The 20,154-nt window shown below is 47.1% G+C and overlaps 1 protein-coding gene across 2 annotated transcripts in view; it reads left to right on the plus strand.

Moving 5' to 3' along the window:
* The first annotated feature begins 1,033 nt into the window (after positions 1-1,033).
* The window catches only part of CFDP1 (craniofacial development protein 1), a 139,343-nt gene continuing 120,222 nt past the window's right edge, over positions 1,034-20,154 (plus strand). Inside the window, exons 1-4 of one of the 2 annotated variants that reach the window (XM_044987577.1) lie at positions 1,034-1,331; positions 4,230-4,338; positions 5,363-5,603; positions 8,101-8,219. In XM_044987577.1, coding sequence (XP_044843512.1) covers positions 1,277-1,331; positions 4,230-4,338; positions 5,363-5,603; positions 8,101-8,219 — 524 coding nt within the window. In that variant the 5' untranslated portion in view covers positions 1,034-1,276. The remainder of the gene's footprint in view (positions 1,332-4,229; positions 4,339-5,362; positions 5,604-8,100; positions 8,220-20,154) is intronic. The other variant, XM_044987576.1, reaches the window with a different exon arrangement.

Genomic DNA, 20,154 nt, shown 5'->3' on the forward strand with positions numbered 1-20,154 from the left:
ACTGTGCGTAGAGGGGCGGGACGCCGCTCGGACATGCCTCCTCTCGCAAGCGCAAGTGCGCCCCCTGCGGGAGGATGGCGCTGCGCACCCGGGAGCCGCCCAGCTCTGTGCGTCAGAAGCTGCTCCGTGCTCGGAGAGTGCAGGGTCCCCTTGTCCGGGAGGGAGAGGGCGGTACTGGGATCACAGCGGGCGCTACAGACCCGGTCGTCCACGTGGGGCCTCAGACTGCAGACACCATCCGCAGAGCTGGCCCCCACGGCCCCTCCTGCTTTGACCGGCGCCTCCCTCACTGCTCACCACGCCTGTCAGCCAAAGGCCTGGCCACCCCGTGCAGCGACTTCGCTCTGAAGCCTGAGCCCAAGTGCTGCACGGGGAGGAGGGTAGGCAGGTAATTAACTGGCCATCTATTTTTAAGGCAATAAAGGAACATAGGGTAGCAGCAAGATGGTTGGTGCAGGGACCCTGTGTGTGTTATCAGCCTCCGAGCATTGTACAATCACAGCTTGGACTGGAAATCTATCAGCTGATGAAGTATTCAGTATTTCGTATTCACCCACAAAAGCTCGTGCTCCAATACATGTTAGTCTATGAGGTGCCGCAGGGCTCTCTGTAGCTTGGCAGCAGACTGAATGCAGCAACGGCATAGACAATAGCTAATTCAGCCTCAGGCGCCTCTAGCAAGGTGGGCCAGTGTCATTATCCCCAGGAGTGGAGAGGCAACATCACCTGCCCACAGCCTCGCAGCGAGCTGGGCACAGACCCCAGGCATCTGGCTCACAGCAGAGTGCGCAGCTACTACGGAACTACAAGCCCCACAGCTGCGGGGCGCGCAAGGCGCGCTAGGGCGTACTGGTCCCAGCAGCAGCCTGGTGCTTCTTTCGGACAGAGAGCGCCGCACAGCAGAAAAGCCATTTCCGTATCCAGGTAGCGCCGGATGTTCCTTTCCGTTCCCTTCCGGTTCCCCTCAATGAGGTGAGGGCCGGTTAGTTCCTCTATGGCTCGCGCAGGATCACAGGGGACGCTCTAGCCTCTCAGCTCATAGCTCTATGGTGCCTCCTATCGCAATAGGGCGCTCTAAGCCTCCCAGTGCGTGGCTCTATGGTACCTCCCCCACGGACGCGAGCACCAACAGGCGCTCTAGCCGACCCCCTTTGATTCTATAGCTCAGGCGCGAGTCGCGGAGGGCGCTCTAGGCCGCTTTGCTACGTCTCTCTGGTGCCGGCTGGCGGCCTGAGCGGCTGGCTTGGAACAGGCGGCGGCGGTGCCGGTCGGCAGCATGTCGGGATCGGAGGAGTATTCCTCCGCCGAGGACGAGGACTATGTGCCCTCAGGTGGGGCGGGACGCAGAACCTCCGCGCACAGCGTCCCGGCGTTGGGGGGGCTGTGCTGGTGGGGGAGGGGCATTGGGGGCTATGATGGCAGGGGAGGGGCGTGGGGGGGCTGTGCTGGTGGGGGAGGGGCATTGGGGGCTATGATGGCAGAGGGAGGGGCGTGGGGGGACTGCACTGGTGGGGGAGGGGCATTGGGGGCTATGATGGCAGAGGGAGGGGCGTGGGGGGGCTGTGCTGGTGGGGGAGGGGCATTGGGAGGCTGTGATGGTGGGGCGGCTGTGCCGGGAAGGGGGGGGGGCAAGGGCGGCTTTTGCTGGAGTAATAACAATAACTTGGCTCTTACCCAGACCTCCTGGTGCGTAGATCCCAGAGCTCTTTACAAAGGAGGCGATTAGCTCGCTGTGTTCAAGGAGCTGCATGAGCCCTGCCACAAGTGTGTGTGGTGTGAGCTGAGCCTCCAGTCAGTCAGCCAGCCAGCCTGTTTTAGGGTACACTGGGCCTCAGCTGGCCACATGCAGTCGTTTTCAAACCATGGCTCATAGCACTTGCTGGTGGCCCAGGAGGGCCAGCTGGACTCCTGGCTGCTGCAGAGGGTGTCAGTCTGTGGTTCTGTTCTTGGCCAGCCTCAGATTTTTGAGTCCTTCTCCAGTTACTGCCTTCAGCACCTCTCTTTGCTGCTGGTCATAACTCTCCAGAGCAGCTTCAGAGTGAAATTGGCTTGTTTCTAGTCAGTTTTCACTGTTGCCCAGGCATTCTGAATAGCTTCTATAAGTCAGTTTCATTCTGCAGTTGCAAGGAAGCGCTGAGCACCAATAGAGGCAATCTGCAGACTCAGGCAGGTATCACTGCATCATTACACTTGGTTCACATGTGGAAGGTTTTCTTGGCTACCATAGTGGCTAGAAAGTTAGCTTTTTTTAAAAACAAAAGCTCAGATTGTGCAGAGTGAGGGTGTACATCCATAATGAGATCTGCAAACAGCGTGCAGAGCATCACATGCAACTCCAAGGTGAACAAGTCTCTATGTGCATCAGCATTTATATTGTGGTAGCACCTAATAGGCTGATGTTTTACCACACTGGTAAGATGTCTGTCACCCCCTGTCCTGTAACTTGGAGGTGCCTTGGTACCGGGCGGCTGTGGTTCAGATCCCTGACGTTGTATAGCCAGCCCACAAGCATATGGTCTCACCTTGGTCCTCACCAGTCTAGTTACTTCTGGTAGGGTGATCCCAACATCTGGAGTCTCCCCAAATCCATCTTCCATGAGTTCTTAATTGCCAGCTGTTCAGACCATTCTCCTGTGGTTCATCAGTTCCAAAGGTGTGAAACCAGCCCTCCAGTTATCAGTTGATTTTGGTGTACACGCTCCACACAGTTTGCACACCAGAACCTACATGGGATAAAATTAAACCAAAAGTTTAATAGAAAACCTACAGACTCCAAGATGAACTAGTAAGGGAAAGCAGATATGCATAAGTTACAAAGAAAATAAACATATAGATGCAACCCTCAGGCTTTATACTTTTCTATTGGATAAAATCCCTTGTCTAATACAAGTTACCTATTGTCTTTTAACAGCTTTCTGGTGCTCCCATTAAGCTGTAGGGGGGATCTCATGTTCGTGGGTAGCTTTCCTTCGAGAAGCTGTCCCTCAGTTTCTAGATGATCAGCCTCTCCTCCAAGACTCTTTTTAAAAAGCTTTGTCCTTTTTAAATTATCCCGGGTCTGATCTACACTACGCAGTTAGGTCGACAAAGGCAGTTTACATTGACCTAACTCTGGAAGTGTCTACACTAAAATTTTACTCCTGCTGACATAACTGCCCTGCTACACTGACTTAACTTCTCCACGAGAAACGTAGAGTCAAGGTTGATGTAGTTAGGTCCACACAGTGTCAGTGTAGACACTGTGTTGCTTACATCGGCTGTTACTGGCTTTCAGAAGCCGTCCCACAATGCCCCACACTGTGACAGTACCCGCCAACACAACGAGCAAAGTGTAGGCACGCACAACCGATGTAATTACTGCAGCGGCTGTATGCTGATGTAAATTAGGTCAACTTAATTTTGTAGTGTAGCTATGTCCTTAGATTATGGTTGATTCATGGTTATTCATGGGGAAATTCCCTCTTGACATGATACCTGGGGATGTCTCACTGTCTTTCCATTAACTCAAATGGTCCATCCTTGTCTTTTCCTGGGCTGGATAATGAATGGGTATTTGCAAATGGTGTAATGTAAACAACTTGTTTGGGAGGTGCCCCTCCCCGCTTGTCTGCTATGCCACCCTGCTGTGATTTGTAACTGAAGCTTATGAGCCCAGTTTTCTATATACATAAATATATAATTCATCACCATGGTCTGTTTACATATCTAATAATGACTATTAAGTTAGAACATTACAAGCTTTTATAAGAGATCTTACTTGATGTATTTATATACTACAACAACGAAGTATGCAACCAGTCAGTTTAATGGCTTATATTTGGGATTTAAACTTTTTGGTCTCCCCTTGGTGTGTCTGGACATTGATTGTCACGTAGGCCAACCAGGCTGAGGCCCCACTATGCTAGGTGCTATGCAAACATAGTAAATGGCAGAGTCTAAAAGACAGGTCCTAACAAGTGGCATGATAGAATTGAGCACTTCCCTCTGAAGCCTGACTGCTAAGGAACCTTTGAACACAGTATGCCTATAGCTTGTTTCGCCAGCATGCTTTCTGTTGGCAGGCGGAGGAGAAGGTTCCACTGGCAAGACTTGGATATGCCACATAGTTACGATTCTAATTTTGGCAAATGGGTTGTTTGAAACCATTTTTTCCTGTAGCAAGAGCAGAAGCGTCTTTGTTTTCCTCTGTTTCTTGGGTGATTGTGGGTCCTGCTGCTGTGTGGTTCCAGGTGGGGAGTACAGCGAAGATGATGTGAGCGAGTTGGTCAAGGAAGACGAGGATGAGGAGAAACCATACAAAGAAAAAGGCAAAAAAAGTTCCAAAGCCACTGTGTGCAGGTAAATGCCAAATCCACCCCATCTTAATGGGATCATAAGGGCTTCATTGCTAAGTCACTGGGGTCAGCCGCAATCACCCTCCCTCACATCAGTCACGAAAATGCGGTGTAGTTTAAGCTTTTCTCTTTGGTTACAATTAAAGGTTACCTGCAAAGACAGTACAAAAAGTGCCAAACTTATAAGGGACGATTGTCAAAGAGCATTATCTCTGTTCTGCAGACAGATGTGGAGACAAAGGTTAGATGATTTGCCCTAGGCCACGCTGGAAGTCAGTGTCAGAGCCAGGAATAGAGCCCAGTTCCTGTCCTCCAGGTCCAGGCTCTTTCCTCTAGAACAGTGGCTCTCAACCTTTCCAGACTACTGTACCCCTTTCAGGAGGCTGATTTATCTTCCGTACCCCAAGTTTCACCTTAAAAACTACTTGCTTACAAAATCAGATGTAAAAATACAAAAGTGTCACAGGACACTATTACTGAAAAATTGCTGACTTTCCAATTTTTTCCATATAATTATAAAAGAAATCAGTTCAATATAAATATTGTACTTACATTTTAGTGTATAGTATAGAGAGCAGTGTAAATAAGTCATTGTGTGAAATTTTAGTTAGTACTGACTTCACTAGTGCTTTTTATGTAACCTGTAAAACTAGGCAAATCTCTAGATGAGTTGATGTACTCACTGGAAGACCTCTGCATACTCCCAGAGGTACACATACCCCGGGTTGAGAGCCACTGCTCTAGAATGCTTACTTCCTTACCCAAGTTCTCCATCTCCACCAGTCTTAGTAGCATGGGCTTTTGCCATATAATAGAGCATTTAAAGAGATTCTCTGAATCTTGCCCTTCAACTTTCTGACCAGTGTGGGGTTCTGGCTCAGTGTCTCCCCTTGAAGGTAAGTGGAAGCCTCATGGTTAGAATCCAGCAGTCTTTAAATACAGAATCGTCAAGTCACTTCACCCATGCTCATGTTTCTACTGGTGGGGCTTTGCCCTATCTCAGCATTCCTGTTGTCATCTGTTCCCAGGAAAAGGAAGAGAGGAGGCCTCTTGTTAGTGCTAGGGGAAAGAGAGGAATCGAAGGATCAACAAAGCGACAGTGAGGAGAAAGAGGAGGCCGACAGTCTAAGGCAGGTGAAAGGAGGCAGAGCGGAGGAGGAGGAGAAAAAGAAGAAAGAGGATGCTCTGTGGGCCAGTTTCCTCAGTGATGTGGGTCAGAAATCTAAAGCACCGGCTGCTGCTCAGCTGACCAGTCCACAGACTAACAAGGTAATGGAGAAACCTGGCTGGGGCAGTTTTTATTGTATGGAGTGGGGGAAAGAATCCAAAGGATTAAAATCTGCAGATGGTGATGAATAGTTCTAGTTAGTATTGAGTGTTGTCTTGAAAAGCAAAACAATGGATTCTCCCTACCCCGAATGTGGCCTTGTAGGGCGAGGGTGTCAGAAATGGGGTTGAGCTCTTGGCACCAGCCGGAGTGCTGAAGCCAGAGTCTTTTATTCCAGTTGGAAAGAAGTGACACCGTAGAGTAAAGGGTGCTGATCTGTCCTGGCTGCTTTTGGTGCTAAGCAGCAGCTTTCTTTGCCTTTCTCTGAGCGTACAATTGGGCACAGATGTCCCTACAAGGTACAAGGCCTATCTCCTCACTAGCTTTGGCATGGACGCTTCATCTAGCCTCTTGCACTGGCTAAGAGTGGTGAAGTCCTGGCTAAACCCTTCAGTATGATGGTGGGATGGGAAGGTCTGGTCCAGCATGGGAAGGAGGGGAACTGGAGCTGCCAGCTGCCAATGGCTTGTCAGGTTCCTGTTAAATGTTGGGCAGGTTGACTCCCCCTACCATGGGCTGCATGCAGCTGCAAATGGCAAATGTAATTTGCATGAGTGCCTCTAGTGCAGCACTGTTCCTCTTTGGTTCCATTTGCATTTCCTAAAAGGACGATTAGGAGGAGGGGAAACATGGGGTGTAAAACATACCAATGTGACCCCCTGCAATCCAGGCTGTCCTGAAGATGCTGCAGGTTTGGATTGTCACTCTGGGATGAAAGGGGATCTCATCTCTCTGCTGCCTTTCTCTGAAGTGGTGCTTTTTAACATAAACTGCTTGGCTGTGGAGTCTCTGACCCAACTGTCCTTTTCTCCATGGCAGAAGTCTGACATTATAAAGCCCATTGATTTTGGGTTCTTTGGTCACGGTATGCTTTGTTGTAAACATTTCAGCACAAGAACCTGAATGAGAAACTAACTAGAACTACTATTAACCTAATGAACTTGACTAATCCAAGTGGTTTGGCACTTACTGGTAGCTGGTCACATGGAGGTAGCTCCCCCTAGCTTTCAGCTGCTAAATTGCAATACCCCCACCTCCCCCTTAAAATACATTATTTTCCTAATGTCACTTTTCCATGTCCTTGAAGACAATAGGGATGAACTGGAGTCAGTGAGGGCTCAGTTTTCCCCCAGAACCTTAAGTAGAGGCAGTGGTGAGTGAAAGGAAGGAACCCAGATTGACTCTCAGATCCCAATATGAGTGTACAGGGCTGGCAGCTATAAAAAAAATTTGTAAACTTGAGCATACATGCACTGTAGTCATTGAGCGACATGAAACACAGATCCCCACAAGGCCATTTATACAGAGCCACCCTTCAGAATATAGCTGCATCTGAAGGCTCCAAAATGGATTCAGTTGTATAATCCTTGGTTTTCATTTGCTCATAACTTTTAGAAAAAAAATCTCCAGTTGGGTTGAAATCTTCATGCTTGGTCTCTTCCCAAAGGTGAAGTGGTGCCTGTTGAGCATTTGAGTCACTTACATTCAAGATTGTTTTAAAAATAAGATGGTGAAAAAAATACACTATTCTGATAGTTGCTTTTTTGCAGGCTTATTGCTAAAAAATGGCTGGACTTTGAAAGTTCCATATGCAGTTAATTCTCAGTGCAGAGTCCGGGCTAGGTTTGGGAAATCTTGGTTTTGGATTTCTTAAAGTCATATCTGTTTTTAAATGGATAGAAAACAGAAGTGTTACAGGCATGCTTGAAAAGTTTGCAGTTGTCATTTGTGTGCACCATTGTAAATAGCAGTTGTTTCTGACTGGGGACACTGCCTGACCAGAAGCTAACCCAGTTCCTGGTAGCTAAAAATCTGAAGACTTTTCCTTAAAACAAAGTATAATAATTAACTAAGGCAATTAAATGCAAACACTAGTGTCAATATAAGGATGAGAAATCAGTCATCAGAAAATTCTCAAGAGCTCTACTGCAACAGTAATGTAACCATTTTGTATAGATGTATTTTCTCTTTGTTTTCCCTGTTTAAAAGCAAACCGTAGTACATTGCTTTTAGTTGTTGAAAGGTTATGGGACAGGTGAGTGTAATTTGGTAGTAGAAAGCTTAATTTGGGATTTCCAGATGTTTACCTAATTTCTGAACTTTATACTGATGTTAGTTTTTGCATTTGGTCCCTTAAAGGGCAGCCCTTGGATTCCTCGGGCTTTTCTGCTGGATGTGCAGAAGAGTCTGAGGTTCCAATCTTGGCCCTGCAATGAGGGTTAGAATCCAAGTGGCAAATTTAAATCTGCCAGCTGAGCCACTAATCTCCTTTGCCATTATTGTGGGTGACTTGCTTTGGATAGTGACCACTGGAGCCAGGATCTGAGCTGTAAATCCAGTGCCTCGCACTGATGGGGCGGTCCATAGGCCACTTGACATAATTAGGTGGTCTCACTGCAGGTTTCAGGTTCTTTAATTTGTCATTGCTGTGTTTCTCAGACTACAGAGGAGAAGAGTTCGAGCAAACTCCAGGAAGAAGCAAAAGAGCCAGAGAAGCCAAAAGAGATGGCAAAAGTGACAATCACCAAAGTGTTTGATTTTGCAGGTGAAGAGGTCAGGTGAGTTTGCCTTTAGCTGGTATGTCCAAGTTATTGTATGTTGCCTTTGGAAAATGAGTGTCTAGAACATCTGTCTTCCTGCTAAAATGTTGGTGGTGCAGAGCAGAGCTAGATGCTCCTTCTGTTCTCAGTGTGCGGTTCTAGTTCCGTAACTGACCATGGACAACTCTTGTAATGCAAATTGTACTGCAGTTCACTGTAGCTCTGGGTGACCCATGAAGTCTTGTTAAAGACAAGACACAGGGATAGTAGCACCTTGCTGTTAGCCAACTCCCTTATAAAACTGACAGACATAGGGCTGGACTAATGAGTTGTTTGACACTGGGTGTGCTTTGAGGAGCTGGTTCTCTTCAAAGCCTTCCATGAGCAAAGGCCCGACTATCTCTTGGACTGTGTCTCCTTTCACATCCCTGTGAGAGTGCTGGGATCAACATGTAGGCTGCAGTTGAGGGAGCTTAAGACAAAGCTCATAGAATCATAGAACTGGAAGGGGCCTCGAAAGATCTTCTAGTCCAATCACCTGCACTCATGGCAGCACTAAGTATTATCTAGACCATCCCTGGCAAGGGATTGTCTAACCCGCACTTAAAAAAATCTGCAATAATGGAGACTCTTTGCTGCTTTTTCCAATAATGGAGATTCCACAACCTCCCTCGTCAGTTTATTCCAGTGCTTAACTACCCTGATAATTAGGAAGTTTTTCCTAATGTCCAACCTAAACTGGCCTGGTGCTGCAATTTAAGCCCATTGCTTCTTGACCTGTCCTCAGAGGTTAACAAGAACAGTTTTCCACTTTCTTCCTTGTATCAACCTTTTATGTACTTGAAAACTGTTATCTTGTCCCTCCTCAGTCTTCTCTTCTCCAGACTAAATAAGCCCATTCTTTTCAATCTTCCCTCACAGAACATGTCTTCTAGACCTTTAATCATTTTTTCTTGCTCTTCTCTGGACTCTCTCCAGTTTGTTCACATCTTTCCTGAAATGTGGTGCCCAGAACTGAACACAATACTCCAGTTGAGGCCTAATTAGCGCAGAGTAGAGCGGAAGAAGTACTTCTTGTGTTTTGCTTACAACACTCCTGCTAATACAGCTCGGAAGGATGTTTGCTTTTTTTTTTTTTTTTTGGAACAGTGTGACACTGACGACACACATTTAGCTTGTGATCCACTACAACCCCCAGATCCCTTTCCACAGTACTCCTTCCTAGGCAGTCACTTCCCATTTTGTATGTGTGCAACTGATTGTTCCTTCCTAAGTGGAGTACTTTGCATTTGTCTGTATTGAATTTCATCCTGTTTACTTCAGACCATTTCTCCAGTTTGTCCAGATAATTTTGAATTTTAATCCTATCTGCAGCCCCCCCAGCTGGGTATCGTCCGTAAACTTTATAAGTGTACTGTCTATGCCATTTATTTAAATTATTAATGTGATGATGATGATGACAGTAGTGGGGCAGGTTTCTCAGTGGACAGTGATGGAACATCCTTCTGTGGAGCTTAGTCACTGGCCATCTTCAGAGCACAAGGGTAAACTCGCTACTTTGCTTAGGCCTTCCCTCAATGAGGGATGCTGGCAAATGGCTTGCCAGCCTCTTCCCCATGGAATTCAGCCACCTTGCAGGATGATGTGTCAGGAAGTGCAGGGCATTCGGTCATAGTGGGACAACGGTGATGCCTCTTATTTTAAATGCCACAGTGAGAAGCATGTTAGCAATGCCCGAAGTTAGCATTGAGGAGCATTGGCTGTGCTGGGTTGGTGAAGCTTGCATAATGCCTGGCTGCATTATGGCCTGGTAAAGATAATGATGTTGGCAACAGAATAGAATCGTCACTCTACGTAATAAGGCAAAATGCTGATCCCTGATCTCATGAAAAATTAAAACGTATGGAATTGAATTCTCCACCAGGGGGAGCCAAACCCAAGCAATAACACCCCAATGTTATCCAAGAAAGAAGAGGGAAGCATAGATAAACTGCTCCCAATGACATTACTTTTAATTATGGGTGATTGAGTGATATGGAAAGACAGTGAGCCAGTCACATAACTTGGACCTATTTCTCAGTGGAATTAGTACTGTTGAAATAATTGATACCTTGTATTTTCTGAAGATAGCACCTTCTGTTGGAGAATCTCCAAGTGCTTTTCATATGGTAATGAGGTAAGCCTCCCAATTGTGGTGCCTCAGTTTCCCTGTGTATAAAATGGAGATACTGTATACCTTCTGGAGGGTGGGCAGGGGACTTTCCCAAAAGCGTCTGTTGCAGAGTCACAAAGAGAACCTAGGTGCCCTGGCTCCCAGTACTCTACTCTAAGTGCTAGGTTCCATTGCTTCTCTCCAGGACTGTTTTAAGACTTGAACCTTTGCATATGTTCTTATTTCTTACCCACACATATGAGAAATAGAAGTTCAGATGCAGTTGTGCTCTTAAATGAAAAGAGACTAATCAGTGACACTGCAGGTTGCCAGTTTAAAAACCTACACTGCTACTTGGATAAAGCAGCTTCTCAGCCAAATGAAGCATTGCAGAGACATGTTCCCTCTCAGTTACCAAAGGACTCTTTCCTCTCTTCACATCACACAAACGCCTCGTATTCAGGATACAGTCTAATTAGAGGTATAAGAGGTTTGCTCAGCAAGAAACTATTACTGAATTTTTCTGAAATCTGTGGGATGTGGATCTGCAGTTGCTATTGCTGATTCAAGTCTCTTGTGCATATAGGTGAGTATGATAGGGTATAGTTTAAAGGAGGACTTTGATTAATAGGCAAATGTACCTTGTAGGTTTTCTTAAGGACACCAGTATTCCATGGGTGGAAGAGTGCTTAAGCATTAATGCCTTTAAAGCAGGGATTGTCAAAGGAGCCTAGCAGAATTAGATTAATTTATTCTCCTTTGACAATCTTAGCCTTAATTTTTCTCTCTTGTCCTCAGGAAAGAGCCTCTTGCTGAACGGCAGGACAGCACTGTGAGGGAGACAAGGGTGTTGTGAGCTTCTCCAGGCATGAGATCTGTCCCTAAATCTGTCTTGGGCATATGGAGGGGGCCCATTACCACAATAGCTAGATCTTGCAAAATGGATGTGAGAATTCTTACTGCCCTCCCTCACTATGGTGGTGATAATTTTGGGGAGGAGGGATTGGGGACGGATTATTTTATTCCTGCCTGTCAAAAGGAGTGACATGCCCTGGGGGAGTAAAATTTAGCAAGGGACTCAAATACCGAGCTCAGGGCTTTAAACATCAATATCCACTCATTCAAGCTACAGCTTTTTAATATTACATCCTGAATGCCCTACATTAATGTAAGGCATCTTTTTCCTGCAGGAGCTGCTTTTCTGGCAGCCTCCCACTCTTTAGCAGTGGGCTTATCTCTAAGGGGTCTGTCGGAGAAATGAGTTCAGTTACTAGTTAAACTGTCACTTCTTTCTAGAATAAATCAAATCTGGGGATTTGGTGTAATCCTGCAAACCACCAAGGTTAATTTATTTTATATTGTTTAAAGCAAGCCCTGTGTCAGCAAGTCCTCAAAGCTTGGGGTGGCTCGAGATAGACCAGCAGAGCAATGCCATCCATAGCTTGTGGTGACGTTCCAGTGACATGCAGCTGATTCTTAGCTCCTTGGAACATCTTTCTAGTCTCCTTTCCCTGTTTTTATGAATAACCAGCCTGAAGCTCCAGCCATTCTGGCATCAGAGTAATTGACACCCCAATCGCCCATCTACTTGCATCTCACAGCATCCCATACTGCAGGCTGCCAGTAAAGATTCCATGGACCATGGCTTGAGACCCACCCCTCTGAACAGTGCTAGGTTGGGGAAGTGGGGGTGTTCTTTTCTTTAAAGGAATATGATGCTGTTTGTACACAATGGTAGCTTATAGAAAGGGCCTGAAAACCAAACACTGGATTTTTCTCCCAGGGAGATAACTGGCAAGTGTCTGTTATGCTGTTTTCTAAGTGGGCTGAGGCTGCATTTCAGGAATGGTTCCTTTTTTGAAAACTATAGAATTTAGATCAAGATTTAAGCCTGGATAGCTTTGAGGTACAGATCTCAATGGTCTTTTCTTGAACCTCTTATTGCCTAGAAACCATTTATTTTTATTCTTATACAGATACAGAGAAAACACGTCTAATCTGCAACACAAGGTGTTTAATACAGAACCACCCCAAGCTTCCTAGGGGATGGGGTGGGAAAGGCACCTCTATGTCCAGCCCATTGTGTCATGTAGGATATTCCATGATTCCAGGCCCAGGAGAAACCACCCTTTCCTATATTAGATTAATTAATCTAATTAGACTAAGTCTGCTGTTGGCTCACCCTTGCTAGTTTAGAGAAGCTTCTTAGTAGGTTCAGAATATTAAAAATGCCAAATAAAGGACCAAGTTTGTGGCCTACTCTGTTTTCTAAATTAAGTTTACCTATTACTATTCAGAGCTGAAGCATCTCAGTCTTGGAATTATTCATGATCGTTCTTCCATGGCTGATTTCCATTTCTCCTTGGCACCTATTCCCCTGTTCTGACACTGTCTCTGCCGCTTATTGTCAGCAGTTCATGTCCCTTTTGTGTGCAATAGGCACGGAGCAGCGGGCGATTGTCACCCAGAGAGCTGTAAATAGTGGACTGTGGGAGCAATTTGCAAAGCCCGTTTACCTCTCAATGAAAGTTCAGCATCGTCTCGCAGCACCTGGGTGGATAGAAGCCCTTTTGAAGCACTCTGCTTTATGAACTTGCCTCATGATGCAAGGCATGCAGCTGCATTAATAAGCAGCAGTTCTCTGGTGCCAGTCTAATTACGGATAAAAGCCCCTATCAGGAGGCTTGTGTTCTGGTTGGCTGCCGCAACTTCTGTGGCTCCTGGCCTTTCTGTCGATTACTGCTGAGCACTGAGTACAGAAACCAATTTCCAGCTGGAAGGGAGCGGGTGCTCATCCAGAATCGCAGTAAAACTGACCTAGTGTGAATGGAGCTGGCCATGAATCCACGCTATCACTGCAATGTGTCACGGGCCAGGTTAGAATCCAAGCGGTTGGGAGGAGGCCAGAGAGAAACCAGTTCTGATAACAATCAGAAACGGGGAGCTAATCTGAGAGCTCATTTCAGAGGACATTAATTACAGAGAGGAAGCATTGTCCAGTGGGCAGAGCACTTCCCTACCTTACAAGGATGGGAGGGTAACTGTACTGAGAGATTGTGAGGTGCTCACAGACTATGATGATAGGGGCTGTATAAGTACCATCAGTAGAGGTGATATCCATGCAACTAGAGACGCGATCTGGGTTGACTGGCCTGGCCTTTGGAGACCAGCTTTCTAGACCCGTGGCTCTATCCTTTTGAGTTTCAGCCATCCAGCCTCCTTAACTTCTCCAGGCTCCCCACCACCGCCACCACTCCTCGTCCTGTCCCCAGTCATGCATTTGCTTTAAATAGTGCTTGTGTGTGGGCTATTGAAACAACTGGCCCCTTTAGCTCCCCCACGGACAACATGGACAACCACATCCAGCTGCCCATGAAAGCGCACCCACACGAGACAAGCCACATAGAAAAAACACATGAATTTCCTGCAGGTCCCCAGTCATTGCAGTGGGTAGCTACCCCACTTCATTCCATGCACCAGGTGGCTCCATGCAAGGTTATAAACAGCAGCAGTCGTACCTTCAGCAAGGAGTGGTGCCTGCTGGATCCAGAGGAATCCCAGAACAGGTGGGACCAAGTGCTCAGTGCTGCCCAAGGCTGCCCTTGTGATGAGTGTCTGGGTCTCTGTTTGAAACACAAGGGCCAGATTTAAGCAATGAGCTCTCTGCAGTTGGTTCCTCTTCCTAACTTCGCGGAGGGGCTTGCTGTTGTCTTTGTGGAAGCGTTTCTAATGCAATTAGAATCCATTTGTATTGCCCCTTGAGTAGTTCTCTTCCCACCCTTACCCTGAGGGACTCTCATCCTCCCTGGCAGATGGCTCCATCAGAGAACTTTGGAAAAACTTCCCTAAGACTGACTTTGTCCCAAGACTTCTCCTCGCAAGTTTGGAATCAAAGCCACTTTCATCTGGACACACAGTGAGGAGGTGCATTTATTTTTTCCCCAAAGCTCAGATCTAATCCACTCCTTGTAGGGATGCCGGTGTAGGGAGCTTGCCCAATGCGTGCCTTTACTTTCTGACTGCTCAGCTGCAGCAGCAGGGATGCTGGAACCTTCACTGGCACTGCTCTGCCAGGAATGCAAGACCACAGAGCTCTGGACATGAGGCCCATTGGAGCTGGAGTTTTACCACAGCCCTTGGCTGGGTGGAAATGGGGATAGTGGTTTCTTATCTGAGAAAATATTTGACGAATCACTTAGTTGACAACAGAAGATGGCTCACATGTGGAGAAGAACTGACTCAAGATCATCAGTTAAGGAGGGGCTCTACAATTTTCCTTAAATGTTTCTGAGCTGAACATTTGCTGATTAATTCAGGATGTTTCTGAAAGTGCTTTGCTGTGGCTACTGGGCTGCTCATTAAAGCTTACCGCTGTTTTTAAGCCCCCTGCTAGAATGTCCACTGTACTGTCTAGGGCAGGGTTTCTCAGCCTGTGGGTCGGGACCCAAAATTGGGTCTCTAGAATGTTTCAAAGGGTTGTGTGCAGTTCCCACAGGGCTGGTTGGGCTCACCTCCCTGCTCCAGGCACTGCAACCTCTGGGTTCCCAGAGCCACTCAGGTTTGGCCCAGCTGTTGTGATGATGGCAGTCCGGGTAGGCCAAAGTTGAGTGAGTGGCCCTGCAACTCCATGAGCCAGGTCACAACTTCATTCACACAAATTCGGTCCAGTTGAGGGTGGGGCCAAACATTAGCACTGCAACCCCTGAGGTTGCAATGCCCAGAGTGGAGAGCCAAGTCCACAGCACAGGAGCTGCCACTGTGGGGTGAGTGCCAGGCAGGATCCAGTCCCTCCGGGAGGCAGGATCTGACCGAAACCACTCCAAGGCCTTCACCCTCAGACTATTTACTGGGTCGGGACAGTCCATAAACATTTACAACTGGGTCCTGAGCCCACAAAGGTTGAGAGCCAATGGTCTAGGGCAGTGGACAAGCTGACCCTACTGGCTCTTTCACCAAAAGAGCTGTCCTGTTAATTAAATAGCTGCGAAAAACACCTGCTGGTGCAGATTCTTTGCCCCCAGTGTCAGGAAAACCAGTCATATGGAGTCTGCTTTTTTACACTGTCCCTTTAAGCTGAGTTTATTAAAATATCACGTGTGGATGTATAGTAGAAGCACGGGTAACAGAAGGCTCCCTGGTGTGTTTAAAGCCCTTTTGGACAGGAGGTTTTGCAAATGCAAAAGGAAAAAATGCTTAGCATTTCTACAGAACTGTCCATCTAATTATGTCAAAGCACTTTCTAAAGGAACGTTTTTATAGATGTGGAAACTGAGGCAGAGGTTAACTGACATGGTTCAAGGTCACCCAGCAAGCCAGTGTCAGCACCTAGACCTCACTATCCCCCGGACTATATGACATATGGCTGGATGCAGTCAGTTCTTTGCATCAAGGAGGACTGCTGGCTCTGTGTGCAGAGCTGGGGTTGCACCTTTCAGTGGGGCCAGTATTTTAGCGGGGAGGGATAGCTCAGTGGTTTGAGCATTGGCCTGCTAAACCCAGGGTTGTGAGTTCAATCCTTGAGGGGGCCACTTAGGGATCTGGGGGAAAAATCAGTACTTGGTCCTGCTAGTGAAGGCAGGGGGCTGGACTCAATGACCTTTCAAGGTCCCTTCCAGTTCTAGGAGATTGGTATATCTCCAATTATGATTATATTATTATTAAATGTAGGGATTCAGGGAGGAAGAAGGGTCAGACAGAGGCATTTATCTTTTAAAGGTGAAATACAAAGCTTTTTAATAACTGCCTAGAAGTTCTGATCAGTGACCAAATAGATCTGTGAACTTAACTTTAAAATAATTGCTGAGTTTAGGATTGTCACCTGTGTCAGGTGAAATTTAAAACACTGAACTTAGAACTTGGTAAGTAAAAGAGGCTGATTTCCAATCAGTACTGTTTATAAATGCCTTTGTAACTTTCAGTTGTACACATGAATTTAGTCACTGATTGGGTAGCTCATGGCTTAACAGCTTTTCAGTCCACCTTAAGGAAATAGAGCAAGGATCATTCTGGGGCAGTTACTCTTGACTGGGGTCCTAGAGATGGGCGAGGGTTCTTTTGGAGGGTGAAGGAGGTCAGGTTTGGCCATGACTTGAGGTAGGGAAAGCAAAGCCTGGGGGATAGTGGGTCTGAGGAGCTGAACCATTAAGGGTTTGCCTGTTCTGATAAAACCACACATCGAGCCTGATGCTGCAGGCCCCTTATGTGCAGGCTAGAGACTGAGGCTGGGAGTTGTGTCTGCAGAACTGCAGCATTAAGCCCAATGCTGGGAGAGCAATACAGCGGTGCACAGACAATCCAGGAAGTTTTTGGAAAGTGTAGGGGACAATTTCCTGGTCCAAGTGCTGGAGGAACCAACTAGGGGCAGAGCTCTTCTCGACCTGCTGCTCACAAACAGAAGAATTAGCAGGGGAAGCAAAAGTGGATGGGAACCTGGGAGGCAGTGACCATGAGATGGTCGAGTTCAGGATCCTGACACAAGGAAGAAAGGAGAGCAGCAGAATACGAACCCTGGACTTCAGAAAGGAGTCCAGGAGAGCTGGCTGTATTTTAAAGAATCCTTATTGAGGCTGCAGGAACAAACCATCCCGATGTGTAGAAAGAATAGTAAATATGGCAAGCGACCAGCTTGGCTTAACAGTGAAATCCTTGCTGATGTTAAACGCAAAAAAGAAGCTTACAAGAAGTGGAAGATTGGACAAATAACCAGGCAGGAGTATAAAAATATTGCTCAGTCATGCAGGAGTGAAATCAGGAAGGCCAAATCACACTTGGAGTTGCAGCTAGCAAGAGATGTTAAGAGTAACAAGAAGGGGTTCCTCAGGTATGTTAGCAACAAGAAGAAAGTCAAGGAAAGTGTGGACCCCTTACTGAATGAGGGAGGCAACCTAGTGACAGAGGATGTGGAAGAAGCTAATGTACTCAATGCTTTTTTTGCCTCTGTCTTCACAAACAAGATCAGCTCCCAGACTGCTGCACTGGGCAGCACAGTGTGGGGAGAAGGTGACCAGCCATCTGTGGAGAAAGAAGTGGTTCGGGACTAGTTAGAAAAACTGGACGAGCACAAGTCCATGGGTCTGGATGCGTTGCATCCGAGGGTGCTAAAGGAGTTGGCGGATGTGATTGCAGAGCCATTGGCCATTATCTTTGAAAACTCATGGTGAATGGGGGAGGTCCTGGATGACTGGAAAAAGGCTAATGTAGTGCCCATCTTTAAAAAAGGGAAGGAGGAGGATCCGGGGAACTACAGGCCAGTCAGCCTGACCTCAGTCCCTGGAAAAATCATGGAGCAGGTCCTCAAGGAATCAATTCTGAAGCACTTAGAGGAGAAGAAAGCGATCAGGAACAGTCAGCATGGATTCACCAAGGGCAAGTCATGCCTGACTAACCTAATTGCCTTCTATGAGGCGATAACTGGCTCTGTGGATAAGGGGAAAGCAGTGGATGTGTTATTCCTTGACTTTAGCAAAACTTTTGATACGGTCTCCCACAGTATTCTTGCCAGCAAGTTAAAGTAGTATGGGCTGGATGAATGGACTATAAGGTGGATAGAAAGCTGGCTAGATCGTCAGGCTCAATGGGTAGTGATCAACGGCTCCATGTCTAGTTGGCAGCCGGTTTCAAGCGGAGTGCCTCAAGCGTCGGTCCTGGGGCCGGTTTTGTTCAATATCATCATTAATGATCTGGAGGATGGCGTGGACTGCACTCTCAGCAAGTTTGCAGATGTCACTAAACTGGGACGAGTGGTAGATACGCTGGAGGTTAGGGATAGGATACAGAGGGACCTAGACAAATTAGAGGACTGGGCCAAAAGAAACCTGATGAGGTTCAACAAGGACCAATCAAGTTCAATCCTTGAGGGGGCCACTTAGGGATCTGGGGCAAAAATTGGTCCTGCTAGTGAAGGCAGGGGGCTGGACTCAATGACCTTTCGAGGTCCCTTCCAGTTCTAGGAGATTGGTATATCTCCAATTATTACCTTTTTATTACCTAAGGACAAGTGCAGAGTCCTGCACTTAGGATGGAAGAATCCCATTAACTGTTAGACTAGGGACCGAATGGCTAGGAAGCAGTTCTGCAGAAAAGGACCTAGGGGTTACAGTGGACGAGAATCTGGATATGAGTCGACAGTATGCCCTTGTTGCCAAGAAGGCTAATGGCATTTTGGCCTGTATAAGTAGGGGCATTGCCAGCAGATCAAGGGACGTGATCATTCCCCTCTATTCGGCATTGGTGAGGCTTCATTTGGAGTACTGTGTCCAGTTTTAGGCCCCACACTACAAGAAGGATGTGGAAAAATTGGAAAGAGTCCAGCGGAGGGCAACAAAAATGTTAGGGGGCTGGAGCACATGACTTATGCGGAGAGGCTGAGGGAACTGGGATTGTTTAGTCTGCAGAAGAGAAGAATGAGGGGGGATTTGATAGCTGCTTTCAACTACCTGAAAGGGGGATCCAAAAGGGATGGATCTAGACTGTTCTCAGTGGTGGCAGATGATAGAACAAGGAGTAATGGTCTCAAGTTGCAGTGGGGGAGGTTTAGGTTGGATATTAGGAGAAACTTTTTCACTAGTAGGGTGGTGAAGAACTGGAATGGGTTACCTAGGGAGGTGGTGGAATCTCCTTCCTTAGATGTTTTTAAGGTCAGGCTTGACAAAGCCCTGGCTGGGATGATTTAGTTGGGGTTGGTCCTGCTTTGAGCAGGGGGTTGGACTAGATACCTCCTGACGTCCCTTCTAACCCTGATATTCTATGATTCTATGACCCTTACCGAGATGGGGAACTACAGAACAGTGGATCTGGCCTGTGAGAGCTCTTAGCGTGCTGCCAAGAGCTGCCCCCTACAAAGCACCTTCCCTGCTCCCTGGGGGGTTCTTTAGTTACCACCATGCAGTATTCCACATCCCTGCTCAGCTCTGCCTTCTCTCCCAGTAACTGTAGTTTCACTCCTGCTCTTTCCACAGCAGCCAGGACCCCTGGGGTAGGGTGGTATCCCTTCTGCCTCCCAGGCTAGGTGGCTGAGTGAAAAATGAGCCCAAGGGTATGTCTGCTTTCCTGCCACAGTCCATAGGATGGAATTCTGCCTCTCGGTTCTGTTGGGCTATTCTTACACTTATGGCAGCATGTAGAGTACAGAACTATACATGTAGCTACATGCTGTGTCTGGCAGCGGGGAAAGGCTCCGGAAGCTCCCCACTACTAGAGCCTTTCACTGTGGCAAGGAAAGGCGCTGGCAGCATGGAATCTTCCCTCCTGGCTGCTGGAGCCTTTCTCACCGCCTCCCCCTGCCAGAGCCTTTCCTCGCCGCAGTGAAAGGTTCTGGTAGTGGGGGGCAATACTGCTAAAGATAGCAGTATAGGCATGAGAGGTGCTGCTTGGCCTGCAGAGAGTGCTGCAAGGTTGTCAAGGTTCCTTCCCCACTCTGGACTTTAGAGTACAGATATGAGGATCTGCATGTGAACCCCTAAACTGAATTATCAGCTTAGATTTGGTTTTGCTGCCACCACTCCCAAGTACTAATTCCCTTCCCTGGATAGTGTTGAGAGACTTCTTCACCAAGTTCCTGGTGAACACCGATCCAACCCCTTGGATCTTAACACAAGGAGAATTTAACCATCCCTCCTCCATTCCCCCACCAATTCCTGGTGAGTCCAGATCCAATCCCCTTGGATCTTAAAGCAAGGAAAAATCAATCAGGTTCTTAAAAAGAAGGCTTTTAATTAAAGAAAGAATCATCTCTGTAAAATCAGGGTGGAAAATAACTTAACAGGGTAATCAGATTCATAGAGCCCAGAGGAACCCCCTCTA

This window comes from Mauremys mutica, chromosome 14 (assembly GCF_020497125.1).
Source record: "Mauremys mutica isolate MM-2020 ecotype Southern chromosome 14, ASM2049712v1, whole genome shotgun sequence".
Lineage (NCBI taxonomy): Eukaryota > Metazoa > Chordata > Testudines > Geoemydidae > Mauremys > Mauremys mutica.